This window comes from Strix uralensis, chromosome 1 (assembly GCF_047716275.1).
Source record: "Strix uralensis isolate ZFMK-TIS-50842 chromosome 1, bStrUra1, whole genome shotgun sequence".
NCBI classification, from domain to species: Eukaryota; Metazoa; Chordata; class Aves; order Strigiformes; family Strigidae; genus Strix; species Strix uralensis.
In genome coordinates this window covers 11,184,301-11,206,531 of record NC_133972.1, presented here as the reverse complement: position 1 = coordinate 11,206,531, position 22,231 = coordinate 11,184,301, and the positions used below count along the sequence as shown (strand labels likewise).

The window sequence follows — 22,231 nt, the reverse complement described above, 5'->3', positions numbered from 1 at the left end:
TCAAACTAAGCAGATTGAGTCTAATATTTCCATTTACTGAACTGAACATCAGAAGACTGGGAATTAAGTAATATTTGTCTATAAGGTACATGCACCCAAGATCTAGAGCAAAACTGGCTTTGCCAGGTCGTGATTAGAGCAGATAATAGCTCCAATGCTTGAAATTTTAGGACTATCATACTATACAAATTTTTTGTTGGTTTTTTTTGTTTTTAAAGAGGTAAGTTCCTATTCTTAACATTTTAGAGAAATGCTCTGCTAATGGAATTCAAACACTAGAAAACAACAAGGAAGAAGAAAAATGTGAAAAGTTCACAGAAATGTTCATAATAATTAAAATTAAATACAGTTTAAACCATTGAAAAGGGGATATATAATTTGAAAATGTTTAAACAAATTAATTAAACAAAATTGATAATATTCCTTTAAATGTACATTGCATTTTAGATCTTGGACATAGGATTTCTTAGATTTTGTAGCAAACTTATCTCTACATGTACTTCATGTTGAGTCTTCTGAGGGTTATGGCAGCTCAACCTTTGTGACCTAGCAGTAAAAAGCAAGTATTTATGTTTCTGTATGTGCAGTTCTGATCTAAAAAAACTTGAACATTGTAGAATTCTGTGTTTGATATATGAAATCGAAAAGATTATTTGCAATTTCAGAGGTTTTGTTTTTCCTTTTCAGGGGTTTTTAAGACAATCATGCAAATAATCGTGATTGTTAAGGGACGTCCTAAATTTCACCTATGCACAATACCTGTGCAACTCTGTGAGAGTTCTTGAATTATATTAGCAAAAGTCAAACCGATTGAAACAGAGCAAACAGAGCTATAGGTGATGTAAGGGAAAGAATCTGTCTTCTACTGTTTCTAGGCTGAGCAAATGTAAAAGCAGTGTAAAAGCAAGCAGATGTCACTCCAAATATATACTGGGCAATTCTACTTCGAGACGTGATTTAATTCTGAAGAGTGACATGACAGTCTTGCTCAACATTTCTGTAGCATTTGAAAGGAGATCGAGTAACTTTTGTGATGATTCATGCCTGAATATTTTGTACATTTATTAACTATTCCAATGAGCTCAGCTAAAAAAGAGAGAAGGCACACACAAACTGGATTATAGTTTCTTGTGCAGACTTGTTTATTAGCATCCATTTAAGAGAGCCAGTTGGTTATTTATGCAACCTCAGCTCAGCTTTCACAGGTGTCACCAAGGGCATCACTTCTAAAAAACGGGATTACACAACTGTAATGAGGACAGTGTTTGGCAAGGAGAACGCTTGTTACAGGAAGTGAGACATGAGCAAGAAATAAGGCCGGGTGACTACAGGAGCCAAGGTTGGGTTTATGGGCCTGGCAATTTTGGGGAAAAAAAGAACAATAAAGAAGTCCCCCCCAACCCAAACTCTCTACATGACTACAAAAAGCATATATGGTGTCAGAACCAAGGCACAACAAATATGGATTTTTTTTCATACTGTTTTTACATTAATTTTTCAGAGCAAAGCTATACTTTGAACCACACCTTAAGCTTTTGTGCAACAATTTATTTTTGTGACTTTGTTACAGACATCAGATTCTTTAATTACTTAAGGCTGAAAACAAATTCTTTCAGGATTTATTAATAGAACAGGTTAATCCACCAATTTAAGAATCCTTCAAATCACCAACAGAAATTGTAACTTCTGTTTATATATATAAAATAAACATATGTGCAATATGTATAAACCAGAACATCATGTATTAATAAATGTTAAAACTAGGCTAAATGGAATCTTAAAGAGGCTGCAGTGTCTAATGACAAGCAATTATTTAAATAACCATTTCATGCTGTTAGGTTACTCCTTCACCGAAGATGTCACAAGTATTCTCCTAACTCACCATGTCTGCTTTACTTCAAAACCTTTGAGAAGATATTTAAATAGTCACCAGACCAGCATAAGTAAGATGTGTGCTGACTTTTCAAGCTTTGCCTGTTTCTTGAGGGAAATACCACAGTTCTCAATTCCTGGTAAGCAAGACAGCCACGTTCATTTTTAGAACAACCAGTTCTGCATCTGCGTTTATCTACTTTTGTATGTTATGGAGAGGACATTTGACTGGGTTGCTTGTAAAAAATAGTACCAAACATAATCAATAGGATGATAACTGCTATCTAAACATAAAAATATGGGTTGATACAACTGAAATTTAGTTGCTTGAAACTATGTAATAGGTCTTGTGTTCCTTTTAATTTGTCATAGATAAGTGTAGAAGTAATGTCTGGAGTATAACCTAGAACAGGAAAAAAGTGGCCTCCTATCTACATGTTGTTACTGTTAAAATATGCACGCCTTTTCCTCAAAAAAAAAAAAAAAAAAAGCCCCAGGGAAAAAAGAGAAACTTTCATGCTGGATGAGGAAAACCAGTAAAAACTCTTATTTCAAAATAGCTATTTGAGGGTTGCACTTGTTCATGTTTGTCAGATTTAAAGGAGTAGCATCCAGAAAGACTACTAAGAGATGCTTTGTAAAGAGTTACCTCAGAAATTATTGAGATCAAGAAAAAGTTGTGAGGAAGATGTTGAACTGAAACTCATCTAAGCTTTTCTCAGATGCAATTATTTTACTTACTGGCTCTATTTTTGGGCAACTTAATATAAGATTAAAGGGCAACACTGAACTCAACTATTTTACATCTGCCCTTGACCATGCTAGGTTAAGATGAGAAATGTGAGAGTTTCACTTGGAGATTTTGTAAAAAATCCATAGGCTTTTAATTTGAAATCATTCCCTTGATAATGACAAGTAAAAGTTTAGAGCTCAGCATATGGCCTGGAAAGCAGCTCTGACGCCAGCCCGTGCCTGGCAGGGTGCTGACTCTGGGCAAGGTCAGCAGTTGGTGGGAGGCAGCGTAAGGCTGCCAGGTGCCCCAGCAGTGAGCGTGAGGGTGCAACGCAGCCATGGCCGGCTGGCCCCCTGGGGAGCAGCTGCTGGCCACACGAAGCCAGGCAGCTGGCCGAAACCCAGGACTGAGAACTCTTCAGTTTAGCACGGAGAAGGCTGAGGAGTGGAGTTGGCAGGGTTGTATTAAAGGTAAGAAGATAGAGAAGTAGGTGCAAAAGTACAAGCTGTTACTCCTGATCAGCTGATGAAAGGTGCTGCTGTTTGCAGCGTCTCACTGGCAGGCAGTAGGCTTTGCTGCAGGTGGCTATAATAAAAGTGCTGGGAAGGTCAGGATCACAAAGATGGAAGGTAATTACACTGGTGTACAGAGGAGCTGGTACTTGTATCCTTAACACTGGGCAGTACCGCTGCTCTCTTTCTCAATACTGTGCTGTTATCTCTACAGTGATGCCATTTTCTGATCCTTTGTCCCTTCTGTATTTGCACTGTGAGGTCTGCTTTTGAGTCCCATGTTTTGAATTCTGTTAATAGTTTATATTTTCAGTATTTATACTTTCCCCTATTTCCAAATATGTCAACAAACAAAAATATACCTAATACAGCAGTCAGAAGATGATGTTAAAAAGCAAACAGCTGTTGGTTTTGATTTAAAAACTAGAAATATTTTCTGTGTTAACTAATGTACTTGATGTGTTTCTCATTCTTAAAGGAAGCGTTTCATTTCAGTCAGCAGGTCTTTTCAGTGTATTCAGTATTTAGATTCTTATCCCTCCCCTCCTAAAAATCACCTTTTCTGGAAACCCTGGAGGCAAACCACAGTTTTCCGTGATTTCAGTATTTCTCTCTTTGAGCAGTCTTAGTGTTAGACTAAATTAACAAAACAACAAAATTCTTCCACTACAGAAAAAATGAAGTTAGTTTCACTAACTAGAAGTAAAATTACTAGTTGTCATTAATGGAGTTTATTTCATAGGAGTTAAATTTCTTGTCTGGTGTGGTAATCTTCTCAAATAAGCATGAGGGAACTCTCTCCCCCGTCATTATTTCCTTTGCTCCATATAACAAAGCTTTTGACTTGATCCTTTCTGCTTTTGTCTTAGGGCGTCTCTGCATGAATGATGCAACTGGATTTATTTGTAAATCTGCTATAAAAAGATAAAACTGCATTCAAAAAGTGCAAATCTTTGAACTTAAAATTCAGAACTTTTATTTGTTTTTGGACAAAGAGTGATTTGAAGACTGTTCATGTCCCTGTCTCTCTGCTCTGGATTGTGTTTGCAGTCTACTACCTATCTGTTCGCTTTGCTCTGAGGTTTGTGTTGAGCCACCACTGTGTTTACCTGTAAGATGTCTGCTTTTCCAGTTTTGGTTTTGGAGACTAGGTATTCTCCTGAAGCAGCAACTTCTCCTTTGAACTCCAGAGAAGTACCACCTTGCTTCTGAAGTATTTCAGGCTGCTTAGGTAAGAGAAGTCACTTCCAAAACCGCTCGATAGCTTCATGGCTGGTTTGCAGGCTGCAAGGTGATGGCAACAAGAGAATGTTTTGTAAGTATGCACTGTGTACTCTAGATTACCAACACCACGGAAGCTAAAGCAGCCTCATTCACGGTGGTTTGCTGTTTCATAACAGTCCACAGTTACCTGCCTATACCTAACCTTCCTGTGCGGCTCTTGCTTGAGCACATCCTAAATGGAGTACACCAGAAGACCCCAAGCCCCACATGGCTTGTGGGCGGTACGTTACCCGATGAGACTTTGACATTGTTCATAGCTATAAGAAATTCAAAGTTTGTAACAGAGGTTGGCAAGAACAAAATTTGATCTTACCTGCAGTATGTTACTTGCTTAGTATTGTCCCCAATGGAGTAGCAAAAGTTTGGATCACTAGATTATAAAGAATATCTAAAAAATATTTCAAATAATAAAATTAATGAATGTATTCATATTGTTCTTAAAGAAAGCCATTTTTAGTATGTGGAGGAAGAAGAGAAAATACTACATGAAACATTTTCAGTGCAAACTTTTAGAGCACACCTTGAACAAGAATTATATAATAGCATGATGGTGGTTAACGCATTACGACAGCAAATGAAGACTTATCTTTCTTACAGTATCTGAACAGAACCAAAAGGAAGTTACGCCTTCCTTCTAACTACTTGTGTGCATATTTATAGTATAATTATGAAATTTTAACTGTTTGCAACACTTTTGCTGACCGATGGTCTTTTTCTCTCAGTGTCCTAACTGCAAGATTATCTTTGGATTGTGGCAGTTTATATTGAAGAATGAGTTGAACAGAGGTCTAGGGAGCTATGTGATGTGGAAATAACATTTCTTGCTATTTTGGATAGTTACAGGGATCGACTGAGTAAGGTAGGATAATAGAAGAACAATACATGACACTTTATGCTTGAAAATCAAAGACTAAATAACATGTCTCTATTCCAGTCATTACTTGTAGGAGATCGAATTACATCTCAGTGTTTCCATGAGTTGTGTGTGCTCTGACCCAAGTATCCACAGCAGGCCCCCCTGCCTGAGCACAAGGTCTGGCCTTCATCTCTGGTAAATAATTCAGTGTAGCACTTCTGAGAATAAGTATTATCACATGTGTTTAATATAAAAGATTCACAGAGTAAAAATCATACTGTAAATTCTTTAGTAAACAGTGACTTGCATCATAACTCCGAGTTTCTCTGGTTGCATGCAGATTGCTGTTAAATCAGAATAAGAAGCTCACAGTATGGCTCCTGGTTTCATAAGAAGGACCTGGCAATGATGGAAATAATATCCAAATTACCTGAAATCCTTTAATTTAGCCAGACAGAATAATAAGTGACACGGTTGTCTTGCTCTTTTTACGCCAAGCTATTTTGCTTTATGATGTAGTACCAAACCAACTTGTCAAATTGCTAGTACTTTTTTAGAGCTGAACTTTCAGATTATGACCTCCTCCTGACCCAAGGACACTGAATGCAGTTTAGTACTGAGGCAGGCCCCATCAACTCAGCATCTCTTTTGGAATAACTCCCACAGGTGGTGTTCCAAAGGAAGTTTCAGGTGCTGGAGGACAAGTTGAAGTCAGTCTAGTTTATCTTGATATAATAGTTTGAGTTCATACTGCGTTTACTGTAAGTTGAACTGTATAATTGCAACCCTTAGGTTAACACCCCTTCCCCTTTCAGAGCCACGGGAAAGTCCAGATGGTTTAAGCAAATTACCAGAGGAAATATCTGTGAAGACTTGTCACTGTGTTGTGGTGATATTTTTTTTGAAGCATTTTTTTCCTCTGTAAATGTAACATTGTAGTACTTCAATTACAGACATCAGAGTTTATTTTGGATATTGGAAAACTGCTATTTTGCAATTTAGAAGGTAAGTGATCTATTTTAATAGATACACTCATCAATAAGGAATACTTAAAAATTCAATAAAAAATATTTTATATTGCAAATTCAATAAGGAATTTTTTATATTATTAAATCAATAAGGTATAATTGATATTAATAATTAAACATAACTATATGTGAGCTGTATCTGGTATTTGTTAAGCAAATGTCTCTGGCCTTTTGGAAGTAAGCAGGGAAGAATGTTGTGTGTGTGTGAGGAGGGTGGAATCAAAGTGACAAAATAAGGTAAAGTCTGAGAGAGAACAATTTGATGCTTAGAATTTGAGTTTAATTTGACGTTGTGCATATTTACAGATGAAGGTGCAAAATCATATAGTTGGAGCATTCTGAGCAGTTTGGTAATTGCTTCCTTTTAAATAATGGTTTTCTCAAGTCAAAGAAGTGCTTCACATCTCAAGATTCTGCATTGGCAGTATTTCTTTGTAGACGAAAGGGATAATAAAAAGAAAACACGGCAGCATGTCATCCTTACAGGTGAGCTCCTAGAGATGATGAAATAGCATGAGAATACAAGAAGGGGAGCATCTCTTTTCATTATGTGTGTACATAGTAAGGATGTCTTCTAGACCACAGGATTAAAAAGATTTTAAATGAAACATCTGGGAACGGTATCAAATGGTCCGTGTTTCAGTCCCATATCCACCACTGAGTTGCTGTGCAGTATCTCGAGTTTTCCAGAAGTCACTTTACTCACCTGTAAAATGACTTGTGTTTATTTTATGGGCATACCATCAGCCCTACCACCATTTGTTTCTAAAGCACTTCAAGAAAGCCAGATAATATCATGTATGCAAATCAGTACTGAATAGTAACTCGGCTTCTGTAGTAGTTCAGCAGAGGTGATAAAGTATTCACTATTTTAAACTGAAAGGTAAGTTACTCTTCTTTATGTAGAAGTGCCCTATGGGCCTGTCACTGAGAAGTAGGTCAGACATCAAAGGAATTGCAGGCCTAAAGCCCTCGGTCTCTTCAACCAGATATTCCACCCTACTCAGTGGGTGGCAAAGCTTGTACTAAATCCTGGGAGCTAGAAAAAAGGAGTTAAGGAGGATGAGAAACAATTCCCTCCAAAACATTTGAAAAGTAAGAGTAGTAGGGAATTTAGAGTATGACAATACTCAAGCAACAACATAGCAGTATCATGATATTATCTTAAATGCTGACAAATTCCTAACCTGACATTGGTTGACTGTTCTTAGAGATCTGTTACATTCATAACCTTTGTGTGTCCTGAATTCAAGCACTAACTGATAGATCTAGCTACATAAAACTATTGTCTTTGTGCTTTTATATGTAATGGGTTTGTGTAATCACAGACCAAAAATGTGTATTTGTTCTATTTTGTAGATTCTAGAAACTGTGATGCAGGAAAGTAGTAGAACTATTCTGAAATCACTGTTTTCTGTATTCTGCATCCATCAGTTTCATAAATCTGGTGCCGGAGAGGGAAAGCGAATGTTTTCCTTAATGACGTATCAAATTATAAAGTATTGTAATTGGGAGAAATACTTTCTGATTCTCCTTGAAATAGCTGCTTACCTTGATAGTTCCAAATGTTATTCAGTGCACTTCTTTAAGAGTCTGTCATGCTATGGCTCAGTGACTTTCCTCAGCAGTGAATTCTGCTGGGTGTAGCATCTCCAGTGATGTGGTTTTAGATGTTCTGCACTTTAGCTAAAGGGATCACACAAATTAAATTAGGTTTTTAGCTCTTCCCAACTGAATATCCTCAGTGTCTCAAGATCTTTGCGTGTATTCTTAGCCCCGCTGACTAGAAATGATTAAGCAAAAGCATTTGCTGTTTCTTAATGACAGTGCTTAAGGGGAAGATACTACAATATAATCAGAAAAATCCCAGCAGGGAGATAATTGTGTTTTATGAATGTGTATCTTAGTATTCTTGAAAAGCATCTAAACAAGCAGTCATTCCTTTGACCTTTCCTTCAGCAGTTGGGCAAGCAAAGAGGAAAACTAACCATGTGTTTGTAGGAAATTGGGTAGCATCACAGTTCTTGATTAAAATACCAATAGAATAGAAGCACTGAGATGCAAATTAGCCCAGGGTGGGTGACCAGGGCACTGGGAGATCTGGGAACAGAACCCAGGTCTCCTCAAAACCAGCCCACTCCTCTGCCATGAAGAAGCTCTGCCCTCAGGAGCAAGTTAGTTTCTCTTTTTAGATACAAGGTCCCTGCCCATATGGATTTGTTGTTTTTTTTTATTTATTTAATCTCGTGATTACAGAAATAAGAATGAAAGTACTTAAGTGAGAGTCTCCTGCCAGCTAATTTAAAATCAAACTCGTGACCAGCATCACTGTTGATATAAAGGATCTGCTGTTCTATAGCATCGACTCCCTTTTTGCAGCATCCAGAGCTTTTAAAAGTACAATTAAAGTGAAATGGAAGTTAGGAGAAAGGTTTTGACACTCTAGACAAAGCAGAAAGGAAATGCCACTTAACAAGACAGTGATAAAATGAAGATTTTTGCTTTGGGAAAATAAGACTCTTGTAGGGTCAAATCCTGTCACTCGCTTTTAAATCTCTCCATGTCTTGTATTCCCATTCACAAAAAGATGGCTCATGGTCTTTCAGTGGAATAAATCCCAAGTAATTTTCCTCCTCCTGCAGTCCTAGCTAGCGAGCCAGTTTACTGCAGTGTTTCTTAGTAGTCTTCAATGCCTGAGTTTGCACTTTGTACTTTTGGAAAGAGAGGCACGATATGTGATCTCTGGACAACTTTCCCACTAGAGCAGAGAAGTTCCTTTCCCTCCCAGGGAGCAGAGCAGCAATGCCCATCAGCTTTTCTTCACTCTGAAGTGAGTTAATTCCTCTTGTCTTGTCAGTTCGAACAACTGCAGCCTTAAGACTACCTTTCAGCTTTCTCTGACAGTGCCCTTGCTCTTTTCATAGCCTCGTGCATTTTGAACACACAAATCTGACCTTTCCCTTAAGTCACTCGCTATCTTTATTCCAGTGGCTATTAATGAACCTTTTTGCTCAGTTTTACCTTCACTGAGATCAGACCAATATCTGGGCACCACAGGTGAAGATAGAAATACACAAACAGCAAATAAACTGCTAGGGAACCATGAAGTCAGCCACATGGTAAAGAAATTTAGTATTTGATATCCAGCAAGTTACTTAGAGCAGCCCATAGTTTGTACACGGAAGGATTATACAGCTGATGTAGAAACTGGCTTTTGTCAGTTCCCTGACCTGAATGTTTATAAACTGCGCCCCCCCCCCCCCCCCCCCCCGTTGGTATAGTTTCGCATTCCTAATACTGACCGACTCTGTAGAGGCAGTTATAATCTTCTAGAACACTGTCATCTGGTGGTCGTTGTAAGTCACAACATGTAAATACAAAAGTAAAAATGGCAATCAAATCAGGATAGACAAATGCTCTGATTATCCATTTTATTCATATTAAAGCTTTTAAGGTTCTAATCAGAGCACTATAAAGGATTTACTTTGCACAGCTATTTCTCCTTATTCTATAGGCTGCAGGCACAATGAGTTGGCAGAGTTTTTACTGCGCTATCAGATAACATGCTGTCGTTTGTAACCTTTGTGCTGAAGTAAAGATCAAAATACTTCCTAACTGAAACTGATTCCCTGTGCGTCTGTGTATGGTACATTCTCTGACTGCTTGAACATCAACATCAGCAGTTTGAATTTTATGAGTAGGAGTAAAAACTTACCAATGCAACGTTCCATAAACTGTCTGTAAAGGACAGTGGTGTGTACACAAGCTCTAGACAGTAACTCCCGTTGCATGATTAGTGCTCCCTTCTGCTTACGTTTGTTTACTCTATTACCAGTTAATGTTAATTTCTTTTTAAAGTAACTCCCTCAATGTCAAATATTACCCAGTAGGATTAATAGGAATATTTTCTTATTAGACATTATTTTAACAGCATGACGATGATGTAAAGAAAAATTCAAACATGGCAAACCTCCTTTCCAAACAAAATGTGTAGCTTGCTTTTATGTCTTTTGATATTTGTGATGGATGACTGGATTGAAAGAACTAGCTGCTAGCAAATTCATACATTTTTCACAAAGTAATTGGAGTGTAGGTGTGGAAAAGAGTATTGAAAGCCATATTCATAATTTATGCCCATGGCTTTTTTGTGACTTCCAGAAAGCTGCAGTAACTTAAAGACAGCAATTTGAAAATCTCATTAGACTGGCTGGAGGCCATACACATGAATACTTCAGTCATCATTACAACTAAGATCGTTAGTGGTTGAGGTATTATCAATTCTTTCAGTAACAGAGTTGCTTGTCAGCTGAACTTGAAGTAGCACTTGGTAGGATTACTGCAGTCTAAAGTTAAGCAAATTGCTCACCAAAGACTTTGTGTTCCTGAGCAGTATGGAATGACTCTGGCAACATATGGCTATCCAGCTCCTGCCTGCCTCTTGTCCCTCTTGCAGCAGCTCCTGTACTCAGGGGACTCAGCACAGCAAGTCAGCAGAAAATTATTTGCTCTTTTGTCAGGTTTAGTTTTCTGCAGAGTCAACGTGCGGAAATGACTAAGGGAAAGGTCTGACAAGCACCAGAGCTAGCACAAGGCAAGGAACGGGACTGCAGGGATGTGTGCACCACAGCCGCTGACAATTAGAGAAGTCTAGACTGCTAGGAAAACACAGTCTTTTACATTTACATTTATGCTCTGTTCTCCCATGGAAATACATTCACAACTGCTATAGATTTAATTTGGAACAGACCTTTATTAATTACCTACCATAACCAGTGCTGTTTGCAGATACACATTTATCATTCACAGACAGTACAATAATGTCGTATTTCTCTTGTTTAGCCTATGTTAACTGGTGTAAGAAAGATGAAAAAGGAGAGGCAAATCTTCACTTTCAGCTACTACTTTTAACTTCACAAAGAAATCTGTTAAGATCGGATCGACCCTCTGGAAATAAGGTACTATTCAGCTAAGTCAGGGATATTGATGCTCTGTGTGTGTGCATACGAATATGGTTCCAGACATTTCCCCCAGAACTTCTGTGGGGTTTAGAGTAAATGCTTTGTATGTTGCAGTATGTTTTAATCAAACTTGACCAGGCACTAAAACATCTAAAGCCCTTTTAGAAGGCTTATGATAGTATTTTGCAGAGTTACACTATATATCTTCAGAATTTGCATACTGCTGCTTAATGTGGGATACCACTTTGTATTATCTGAGCAACACCAGGCATATAGTCGTGTATCACAAAATATCGCTGTTTTGTACCAATTCAAAAGCACAGAAATTCACACTATCCTTGATTTTTTAAATGCCACCACGTATATGATTAAGTGATACATACAAATATTACTTCACTTCTTCCTAAAGCCCAGGTTAGGCACCTCCTGGGGAGAACAGGAGATTATTATGTACGTGGGAATTTACACAACAAAAGACCTTGTTGTAGTAAAAAAGCCCCTGGAAAATATCTAACTGCCATATGATTACCATGCTGGGTTAGTATTATTGCAACCCATTAAGAGTTTCAATTAATTAATCACCTTACCATTTTCTGTAGTTACTAAGAATTCAGTGTAGGAAAAAAAATAACTTCTCTTTTATCCTAGTTTCTAGTCTTGTGCTTGTTCTCTTCCGTGTAGCCTTTAGTCCTGCAAAAGCATCTGCACTTGGAGAAACAGGCAGAACACAGTATCTCAAGCTTTAAATTTTCCAAGGGAATGATACAGAGCTCTCTTTTGTGTTGGATACATGTGATGAAAGAATTAACAAAGCTCTGCTTTTCTATTTGATAGCTGTAGGAGCTGGTGTCCTCTCAGTTATGCATCTGTCCATCAAACTCAGAACATTTAGTGACCTAGGTTTAAAATTCAAGCGTAATCCGTAGATGCTGAAGAGAATGTGAGCTACTGTTTGTAATAGAGCGGAGAGGTGTGAGAGAATCACGGATTTATTAGGAGGCTGAAGGTTGCTAGGAGAGTTTCCCAAAGCGTTCATTGGGCAATGCCCCTCTCGCTTGCTGACCTCTGAATTGTACAGCCGTGCTGCTGCATGTCATGTTTAGAGGGAACAGAAGCTACCTGACTGAAGGAGAGAATTTTGGCTTTTTATGGCTGCAGTAAACTTAATTACCCATTTTATTTCCTCATGGACTGCTATTCAGATGTTTTTGCCCCTTTAGTCCTGGAGACTTTTTCCTATACCTCTCTTTCAAGCTCACCTATAGAAAAGAGAATATAAAAATCTTCAAAAATACTTATCTATTACGGCTTGTAGGTCTGGACTAGCTTTTCTGAAGGTGCTCCAAATCAATGGTTCTCACTAGAAATCAGTGGGGTGTGCAAGTCACAGCCCCCATCTGATGTATGCATAGTAGTCTTAATGGGAGCACAACAAAAAAGGATCACCACCAGACTTTATCTACAGCTAAACAGACTGCTGAAAATTACTTTTTTTAAAAAATGTAGCAAAAAATGAGGAAAGGCAGCAGTTTGTTTACTGTAGATGTATCTTGGTGGGTTTTTTTGGTCAATGTACAGCAAACAGTCCATTTCCTGCCTGCATTTTCCCTCAAATTACTTAAAGATGACAGGAGTGTATTTCAGTGAAAACATTTCTGGACGTTTGTGATGAGGGCACGCAGCCTCCTTAGCGTGGTGCTGTACAGCAGACCACACGGTTCAGCGTTTCTTGCAAATAGCATTGTGTATTTCCAGCCTTCACCCAGCATCGCTGTCAACACAGCAAGTTTCAAAATAGCCCCATTGTTGGCCAGTGAATGCCAGCTCCTGCCGACAGCTCGCGGCATCTGCACGGACCGGGCCGCAAACCTCACCCAGGGCCTCTAAAGCCATAGGTTTTAACCTAATGTGGCCAAGAACATTACACACCCCCCCCACCCCCCACCCCCCACCCCCAGTTTTAAAGAGGTAATAACAACCATGGTGGCAAACGCTGCCTTTTACCCCTCTATCGGTACTCTGTTTGTAAACAACGTGCAGAGTACTCCATGTTTACAAATAGTACTCAAAAGGTTTCAGGTCAAAATGTGATTTTCTTAGCAGGCAGGTTTTCACACAGTTTCAAAAAGCAGCTTTCAAGCATTTTGCAGCCAGAAGCTTTCACAAGCCGAAGGCTGGAGTAAGATAATTAATTACCTTGTGATAACGAGCTTGTGAAACCTTGTGCACTAAACTGTGACAATCGCAGCGGGACTCGCGTCACCCAAGCGCTTACAAACCTCTATTACTAGCACTGGCAAACCGAGTCTTTGCGCGGATTTGCCGTACCCCCCGAGACGGAAAGGTGGTTTTTTTTTTTTTTTAGCAATTACGTATCCAGCCGTCTTCTACGGAAGCAAACTGCGGAAAAACCACCAGCGGCGGGAGCCGATCGCCCCCCCCCGTCCCCCCCGGGCGCGGGGGGAGCTCGCCCCTGCCCGGAGCGGGAGGGGCAGGTTGGGGCGCACCTTCTCCCTTCGTGGGGCGCAGGAGAGTCCGGCTGCTCCCCCCGCTGGTGCCGAGGTTTCAGGCAGCGGATTACACGGTTCCGGCGGCTCTGGCCGCTCCGCTTCTCCTTCTCCCCCCTGACAGAGAAGCGGCGACTCGGCCGCCGGCGGGTGCTGCCCGGCCCCTGCCCGCGCTCTGCCCAGCACGGCGCCGCTCCCGCCCCGCAGCCGCCGGCAGGGACGGACGGAGGGAGGGGGGGAGGCGGCACCACCCCGCCGCGATCCCGGAGCCCAGTCCCGGCCGGGCAGGGCGCCGCTGACGGCCGCCCCCGAGGCGGGGGGAGGAATGGCGCCGGGCGGGCCGCGGGGAAGTTTGTGCCTCGCCGAGCCCCGTACGGTCCCGATCGCCAGGCTCCACGTTGGCTGCGCAGGCGCAGCAGCCGCGGCGTTCACCTGCTCCGCGGCGGGGGGGACCCAGGCGGCGGCGGCTCCTCCGGGGCGAGCGGGGCTCCGTCCCCCCAACACCACCCCCCGTCCGTCCCCCCCACCCGCGCTGCGGGAGGCTCTGCCTGACCGGTCGGGGAGTCGCTCCCCGCCCCCCCTCCCGCCACCATGTTCAAGAAGCTGAAGCAGAAGATCAGCGAGGAGCAGGCGCCGCCGCGCGGGGCGGGGGGGCGCGCAGCCCCCCTCCCCCCGCAGGTACCGGCAGCCGTGGGGAGGAGGCGGGGGGTGTCCACCGGGTCCTTGTGGGGCGCCGGGACTGGGCTTTGTAGTGTCCGGCTGGCGGCGGTGGCCTCACAGCCCGGCGGGGCAGGGCAGCGCTTCGTCCGGGAAGGCCTCGGCGTCCGCCGGCACCGGGTCGGGCCGGTCCCGCCGTCCCGGCCGCGGGGGGAGGTCGCGGGGGTCGCGCAGGGGAAGCCTCGATGTCCTTGGTGTGGTGGCCGGCCGAGGGGGGCTGTGGGGCGGGCGGGCTGGCGAGCGCCGCGCCCCCGCTCCCTGGCAGCGCCGGGCGGCTTCGCTGTAACTTGGAGAGCCAAGTTTGATGTTACCGAGCTGCCTCCTGTCCTGGAAGCCTCTCTCTCCAGGGGCTCCCGGGGCTGCTTTTCTCTTCGGCCGCTCTACAAAGGCTGTCTTTCGGAGGAAGGTAAAAGCCATCTCGTGCTTGAACATCAAACCGACTGAAACAGAAGTGGGTTTCTTCTTCAGCATTGAAAGGAACGACATTTTCATGTGCACTGTGTAACAGTCCAGCATTGAGATCCCCAGTTATGTTTTCCTCTTGTCATAATGTTTGTTCTTTAAATTCTTGTAAGTCATTTCTGTTTCCATCGTTTAGAGGACTAGTCTGCTTACTTTAACCTTATTCTTGCTTTTTTTAACTGTGGAAAAATTGAGAATCAAGTATAAAGCTGAGAGCAGGGCTGGTTTTTTTTTTTTTTGGTCATAATTCAATTGGCCATTTTTTTCTATCTGTACTTTTGCAAAATTATGATTAATGTTGGATTCTAGAAACTACTGTCGTTAAATGATAATAATGCACATTAGATATGACCTGGGTGCAGAGTATCTCTGAAAGTGACAGTGGCAAAAAACTGTCGTGATGATTTCATGCATGTGTCGAAACAGAATAAACTCTTTCTACCGTTTCAAATTTGGGTAGAAGGACTTTGTCAAGTTAACTTTGCAATGGCAAACTCAGTGCTGAAAAAGATAACGTCTGCCTGTGTCTCTTTGGATTTTTGCTGGGTTAAGTATCCTTTGCATCCTGGAGTCTAAAAGAATAAAACTGGGATAAACTCTGTATCATGTAAATGTTAAGCTATAGACAGATAATTTGGTTAATTTTACAAATACGTGATCAGTTGCCTGGGCTTGATCTGAATGTAATTTGAACCGCTGGGAGATCTGACACTGCATAGTCTCAGTATTAGACCATGGTTTCAAAACTGCTGACGTTCGGCTATGTAGTATTTTTTAAATCACTCGTTTGTCGAATAGGGGCAGTATTTTTGGAAATGGATCTACTGTAAAGCTTTATGTAGCTTGTTTTATTTTAAGCCCTTTCATAGTTGTTAACTCTGGGTCTTCTCTAGTTAGTGAAGTTAAGTACGTTTTTTTCAGTGACAGTTTAGAGTGCTGTCCTGAATTTGTGTACATCGTGAACTTTTGGTGCAGTGTAAAGGGATTGAGCTGCAGAGGTTGCTGTTTTCAATAAGCAGCAGCTAGATTATGATATCTTGCACACAATATTGTAACCCACTTAGTTCAGGGATACTCAGTGCATGTGTTAAAGGGTCAGTACTTGCTGAAAGTCAGCCTCATGAATAAGTTTGGGCCTGAGTGCACACTTGCACCCAACAGCATAATATGTTGCAGTATTTATTTGGCTGTTAAAATTAACATTGACAAATTTCATGAAACCTAATACAAGAGCTTACGATAAATGATACTTTCACCTAGTCCACTATACTGTGGACTGAGTAGATGATATAACTCAAGAGTTGACATGAACGGAAAGGCAGAAGCAGAAAGTGAGAACAGATTTTTATTTTTGTGTAAAATAGTTGTCTTGCAGTATTGCTTATTCTTCAGTTGCTCCCAAGTAACACTAGAGGGAAATTGGAGTTAAATTTGATCTTAAAAGTAAAATAGTCTAGTCTGCTACTCCTCATCTCATTTGAAAACAGATTCTGTAAATGAGGAAGGAGTGGGAAGATTTTGAAGCCTGTAAAATGTACTGGAGTCTTGTTACCTTGCTTTTAGTAATTCAGGTCCTGAAAGTGCATTCCACTTATAGGGTACTCTGTCATCGTACATATTATCAGCTACTTGCCATCGAGACATTTTCAAACCAGATTTTCCAAACACTTAACATTTCTTAGTTTTATGAGACTTTTGTTTGCATTCATTTTTGCTCTTTTTGTTCCTGTACCCTGTGTAGACAGACTTGGCTCACCATACCCTCTCTGCTCTATTCATATCTTCTGCTTTGAGACCTAGAACTTGTTATTTGTACTTGGGTTTGTAGTGCCCGAGACTAAATTTACTGACCTAAGACTGATTAAATCTGGAGGTAAAATTTCTCAAGTGTAACACTTTTTCTGAGGAGGCCTTTAGGCCTACAACTTTCATATGAATGGTTAGCTAACTGATGTCATCTGTCAGGTTGAGAATACCTGTGCTCTGCCCCTCACAGGCCAAAGAACACATCTGACATGCTCCATGCTGACATGGAGTTAAAAAAAAAAAAAAAGCTATTGCAATTCCAGGTGTCTCTTGGACCAATACTTGTTGAAGATGTTCACCTGACAAATAGGGATGAAGAAAGAGCAGAGACATTAAGTGTGTTTTTTGCCTTACTTTTGAATAATACTGATAGACCTTGGGCTGCCTGGTCCCCTGAGTCAGAGGACCATGACTATGGGAGCAGTGACTTTCCATTAGTGGACACTGAAGTTGTAAGGGACATCTTGTGTCAGTTGGATGTTCATCCTGGTGTTCTGAAGGTGCTAGTGGATGTTACAGCAGGACCCCTCTCAATTATCTTGGGAGGCTGGGGATGTCCCCGCAGACTGGAAGCTAGACAACGCTATTCCACTTTACAGGAAGGGCGTGAGGGAGGACCCAGGGAACTAGACCTGTTAGTCTAACCTCAGGACCTCAAAAAATTGTGGAGGAGATCATACTGGGTGCTACTGAAAGGCATTTAAAGAACACTCAGCATGGGCTCACAAAGGGAGAGTCCTGTTTAACTTAATATCCTTCTACAATAAGGTCACCCACTGGTGGATGTTGTTTTCCTGGGTGTTAATAAGGCTTTTGATACTGTCCCTCTCAGCATCCTTCTGGACAAGTTGTGCAGCTGTGGGATGAGCAGATACATGGTGCGCTGGGTGAAGAACTGGCTGAGCAGCTCAGAGGGTTCCAGTGAATGGGGCTACATCTGGCTGGTGACCAGCCACCAGCGTTGTTCCTCGGGGCTCAATTCTAGGACCAGCTCTGTTCAATATGTCTATCAGTGATCTGGAGGCAGGAGTTGAATGCACGGGTAGTAAGTTTGCTGGTGATACTAAACTGGGAGGTGCTGTTGACTCTCTCGAGGGACAAGAGGCCTTGCAGAGGGATCTGGATAGATTGGAGCATTCGGCAATCATCAGTGGTGTGGAATTGCACAAGGACAGATGCTGGATTCTGCAGCTGGGACAGAGTAACTCTGGGCACAAGTCTAAACTGGGAGAGGAGTGGCTGGAGAGCAGCCCCGCTGGAAGGGGTCTGGGGGTGCTGGTTGACAGGAGGCTCGTCAGGAGTCAGCAGTTGTGCCCCGGCAGCCAAGAGGGCAAACCGCACCCTGGGGTGCATCAAACACAGCGTAACCAGCCGGGCAAAAGAGGGGATTATCCCCCTGTATTTAGTGCTGGTGCAGCCTCACCTTGAGTATTGTCTGTGGTTCTGGGCCCCATAACTTAAAAAAGGACGTGAAGGTACTTGAACGTGTCCAGAGAAGGGCACCAAAGCTGGTGAAGGGGCTGCAGGCATGTCCTGTGAGGAGTGGCTGAGGTTCCTGGGTTTGTCTGGTTTGGAGAGGAGGAGGCTGAGGGGTGACCTCGCTGCTCTCTGCAGCTTCCTGGGGAGGGGAAGAGCAGAGGGGGGTGCTGAGTTCTTTTCCCTGGTAACCATCTCCAGGATGCATGGGAGTGGCTCAAAGCTGTGTTGTCAGGGAAGGTTTGCACTTGACATGAGGAAACTTTTCTTTACTGGGAGAGTGGTCAAACCCTGGAACAGGCTTCCTGGAGGGGTGGTCGATGCCCCAGGACAACGCCCTTAATACCATGCTGTAACTTTGGTCGCCCCTGAAGTGGTCAGGCAGTCAGACTAGATGGTTGTTGTGGGTCCCTTCCAGTGGAACTCTTCTGTTCTGTGACATCACATTGGTGACTGCTGCAGAGCTTAGTGCTGCTCAGCTGCAAATTGACGAGCAGTCTGAGGCAGTAGTGGAGGACTGCTAAGGGCAGAGTGAAGAGATATATTCATACTCCTAAACAATAGCAAAGCGATGATGGACTGCTGGAAATATGTTTTCTCCTATATGGTGAGTGCCAGAAGCTCTCTCTTTTAAATCACTAGTGTAAGGTTAGGGAGTAGGAATAAAAGAAAGAGAGTAGGCTGTTGGTATGAATAGATCGTCATTGTTTTTCAAACCGTATGAATACTTTTGTATTGTTTGGTGTGAAATTTTTCAGCAGGACATAGAGCTTTCATGGTGAATGGTTATTTGGTACTAGTTGAGGGGTTTTACTTTTTAGTTGTACTTTCAAGTGGGAATATTGGGTCCACTTGGTCAGACCTGTAACTATGTGTGGTGGTTTAGTCCTTGCTGGGGTCTGAGACCATGTGGCTGCTGCCCCTCCCCCACAAAGGGAGTGAAATACAAAGCCCGGGGGCTGAGATAAGGAGAGGTTTAATACAACAGTGCAACAGCAACACAACAAACAACAACAGTAATAACAATGAACAGAGCAAGATATCTACCGATACAGCAGTGAGAGCAGAGAGATTGCATAACACACGCGCCTTCACCGACTCTCCTGCGCTCTTGTCAGCATGGCATATGAATAACCCGGCTAGAGCTTCCCCCCTACTGCTGGGGAAACTTAACCCTATCCTAGCTAAACCAGGACACTATGACTGATTTTGGAATAATCTTATGTTTTGTATGATGCTGGAGTTAATTCATTAGTATCCAAATTTTACAAAACGTACCCATAGATTTAGGCTATAAAGTGAGCGTAATGCTCCAAAAACCTGTCTTTTTTGGTAATATCTTTTCAGTGGTCTGATACCCTTGTCAATCATGTTTTAGAACATCCAACTCTGTCTTGTGAGACAGGCATTTTGCAAGGCAGATTTTAGGTATGCAACCTCAGTGATGGTTCTGTGACTAAGTGTTAAGGGATTTAGGGTCATTTTTTTTTTTTTTTTGCCACACTTTGTTCATTCTGCTTATATGGTACAATATACCTAATGAGAGATCTTGCTAATTAGTTTCTTTGTACATAAAAGCTTGAATTTTGAAGTATGAGGCTGGCAAATTATGTTTGAGTTGGGTTGATGTGGCTTGTTGCAACCTCGCTCAGCATGACGTGAAATTTGTTTGAAGAGATGTTCAGTGCTGACAGGAACAAGTTCATATTAACATAAAAAGTATCACTTTCTTCTGCCCTTTGTTTAGATTCAATTTTATAAGTGGGGGTTTTTTTCTTCTTTCGTCAGGGTTGTTTGGTTTTTTTTTAATTTCTTAAAGGAATCAGATGGTATTCCATATGTAAATACTTCAATCCCTGTCAGTTTGCAAAACTTTTAAACCTTAAGCAACTGTACTATGTTCCTAAAGTATTAGGAGGCTTGTGTTTCAAATCTGGTGTAAAAGGACCATGGTCAGAAATAATCGAAATAACTGATTTTGTTACATGCTCTTGTGGGTGGTGCATGATGTAGTCTGCTCTGGAGACTTTGTAGTAAGATAGAACTTTCCACAGACAGTACGTGGAGCTGGTTGTTATCTTTAAAAGGAACATCTAGACTAGACTTTACTGAGATGTTACAGTTAGTAACTGTTGAAGTAAATTATGATATGGAATAATTAGTTCTGCAATTAATATTATTCTGGATATATGTGATCTCTGTGTAGGTCCCTACTGAATTCCTTTCTGCAACTCACAGCAGAAGGAGGACATCCGCAGATCAGAGTGATGACGGCACTTCAACATCAGACGAAGAGGTCAGTTGAGAACCATTTTTCTGTGTTCTTTAACTTCACAAAAAAAAACCCCCAACTTTTTTTCCTTGATTAACTTTTTTTTCATTCCTCAATCTCACTATTTTCTGTGCATTTATAGGTACGAATAGTCTAATTTTTAGGTTAAATAATGAAGTGTTTAATATCAATAAAACAGACCTTTAAGCTGTAGTGGTTGACCCCCAGAATAGGAAACCTTTTAAGTCTGTCTTCAGGTCTTAAAAATCTTACCTCTGAACTGAACTCAACAAGGTGGCAGGACAGAAGTTACATTCAGAGAGACTAACTTTGTTTTTTATGCCTCTTTTGGTTGAAAAGTTGGGGGAATCCAGTTAACTGCCCAGGTAACTTGAGGTGGATGAGCCTGAAGGCTTAAACTGAGCCGTGGTGAATGTTTCTAACCATACCAATAATCATTATAAAATGTGAAAAAAAAACCCTGAACAAACCGAACTGAGTCTAAATTATCAATCATAACATATCGTTAAAATCACTGTCAGGATGATGGGTAACCATGACTTGCGTAGTAGAGGAACCAGAGGAGTTAATCTGCACTCATCTTTTTTAATATTGAGTACTATGGCTTTTTGTCAGTGGCTTGATTAAAAAAGAAAAACAAGCAAAAAAAGCCCTGATTTAGAGTATGTGAAAATAGGCTGGTGGGGTAAAGCAGGGAACTTCTGTGATTCTGTAAACTCTGTCAGAGGAAACATTGAGTTCCCAACCAGAAAATTCAGTTGCTGGGTTTTGCTACAAAAAAGATGTGTTTTCTTGCAGTGGAACAATCCCCTTTAATTTTTAACACCACGTTTTCTTGAGGAGATGATCAGTTACACCTGAAATTTGTCTTAAATTCGATTATGAATGCTACAATTTATTACACTTCGGTGGTTTGCTTCCTGCAATGATGAAAGGAAGAGTACCTCATGATTTTGTTTTGTATTTTGGAAATGCAGTATTGAATTTTCTAATAAATGCTTTTTTCCTCTGCTGTTTTTATATGTGTATGTATGTAATGACTTCACTCTGACCCTAGAGAGAGGTTTTCTGTTAACTGATGCTCCATAATGTCAGCAAGCAGTGTCACCCAGCTAAATTATTAAGTGTTTCAGTAAGGAGAGTTTGCTGGTTTTTAGGTTGGGGTTTTTTTTTTTCAGGAAAAACAACCAGCGTTTCTGTTCTTAATGCAGAGTACTGATGTGGCATATTGCTGCATGAGAACTCTCACTGTGGCCTAGAAGGAATGAGTTGGTGCCAAGAGTTGATGTCATCAGTAACCAGTGCAAACATAAAGATTGCCCTCCCCCCTTTTTTTTTATTTTAAAATTTACATATATCCATTCTAGAATGTGCTAGAGATTTGGCCAAGGTTTTCAGACCTTTTAAGCAGCAGAAGCTTGGTGGAATATGAAACACTGAAGCTGTGAAACAGTGATTTTTCCTCTGTGTGGCTGATTTACTGCTCTTGTCTGTCATTAACTTGGCCCTGCCTACACAAAAGGAAGAAATTTTCCTCTCTCTTTTCAGTGGGAAATAATAAAGGGAAAGATCAAGTGGTGACACTCCTCATCCCTTTTATTATACAACTACCAACTGCTTTTCAGCTCAAATAGTGTAACTCACACATTGAGTGAAAGGCAGAATACTTTTCCTTATTTTTGGTTTTGAGGATGCCTGCTTTTATTCCAGATCTGAAAAAAGTTTGT

The 22,231-nt window shown here is 41.4% G+C and overlaps 1 protein-coding gene and 1 long non-coding RNA gene across 21 annotated transcripts in view; one reads left to right on the top strand and one right to left on the bottom strand.

The window, feature by feature from the left end:
• Positions 1-1,118: 1,118 nt before the first annotated feature.
• On the bottom strand, positions 1,119-13,011 carry LOC141949655 (uncharacterized). Of its 2 annotated transcripts, XR_012630829.1 has the most exons (5): positions 11,831-13,011; positions 9,588-9,629; positions 7,837-7,971; positions 4,715-4,789; positions 1,119-4,401 (listed from the first exon to the last, which is right to left on the bottom strand). It is a non-coding gene; the product is annotated as an uncharacterized LOC141949655 (long non-coding RNA). The 2 variants fall into 2 exon arrangements; XR_012630837.1 differs by lacking the exon at positions 9,588-9,629.
• GOLGA4 (golgin A4) overlaps positions 4,070-22,231 on the top strand; it is a 79,327-nt gene continuing 61,165 nt past the window's right edge. For 8 of the 19 annotated variants that reach the window (XM_074882844.1, XM_074883018.1, XM_074882455.1 and 5 more), the window contains exons 1-6: positions 4,307-4,432; positions 5,124-5,260; positions 5,336-5,452; positions 6,073-6,771; positions 11,125-11,240; positions 20,418-20,507. In XM_074882844.1, coding sequence (XP_074738945.1) covers positions 6,657-6,771; positions 11,125-11,240; positions 20,418-20,507 — 321 coding nt within the window. In that variant the 5' untranslated portion in view covers positions 4,307-4,432; positions 5,124-5,260; positions 5,336-5,452; positions 6,073-6,656. Of the gene's footprint in view, positions 4,199-4,238; positions 4,433-5,123; positions 5,261-5,335; positions 5,453-6,072; positions 6,772-11,124; positions 11,241-14,122; positions 14,429-14,479; positions 14,874-16,123; positions 18,819-20,417; positions 20,508-22,231 lie in introns of those variants that run through there. The other 11 variants (XM_074882087.1, XM_074882222.1, XM_074882005.1 and 8 more) reach the window with 11 other exon arrangements.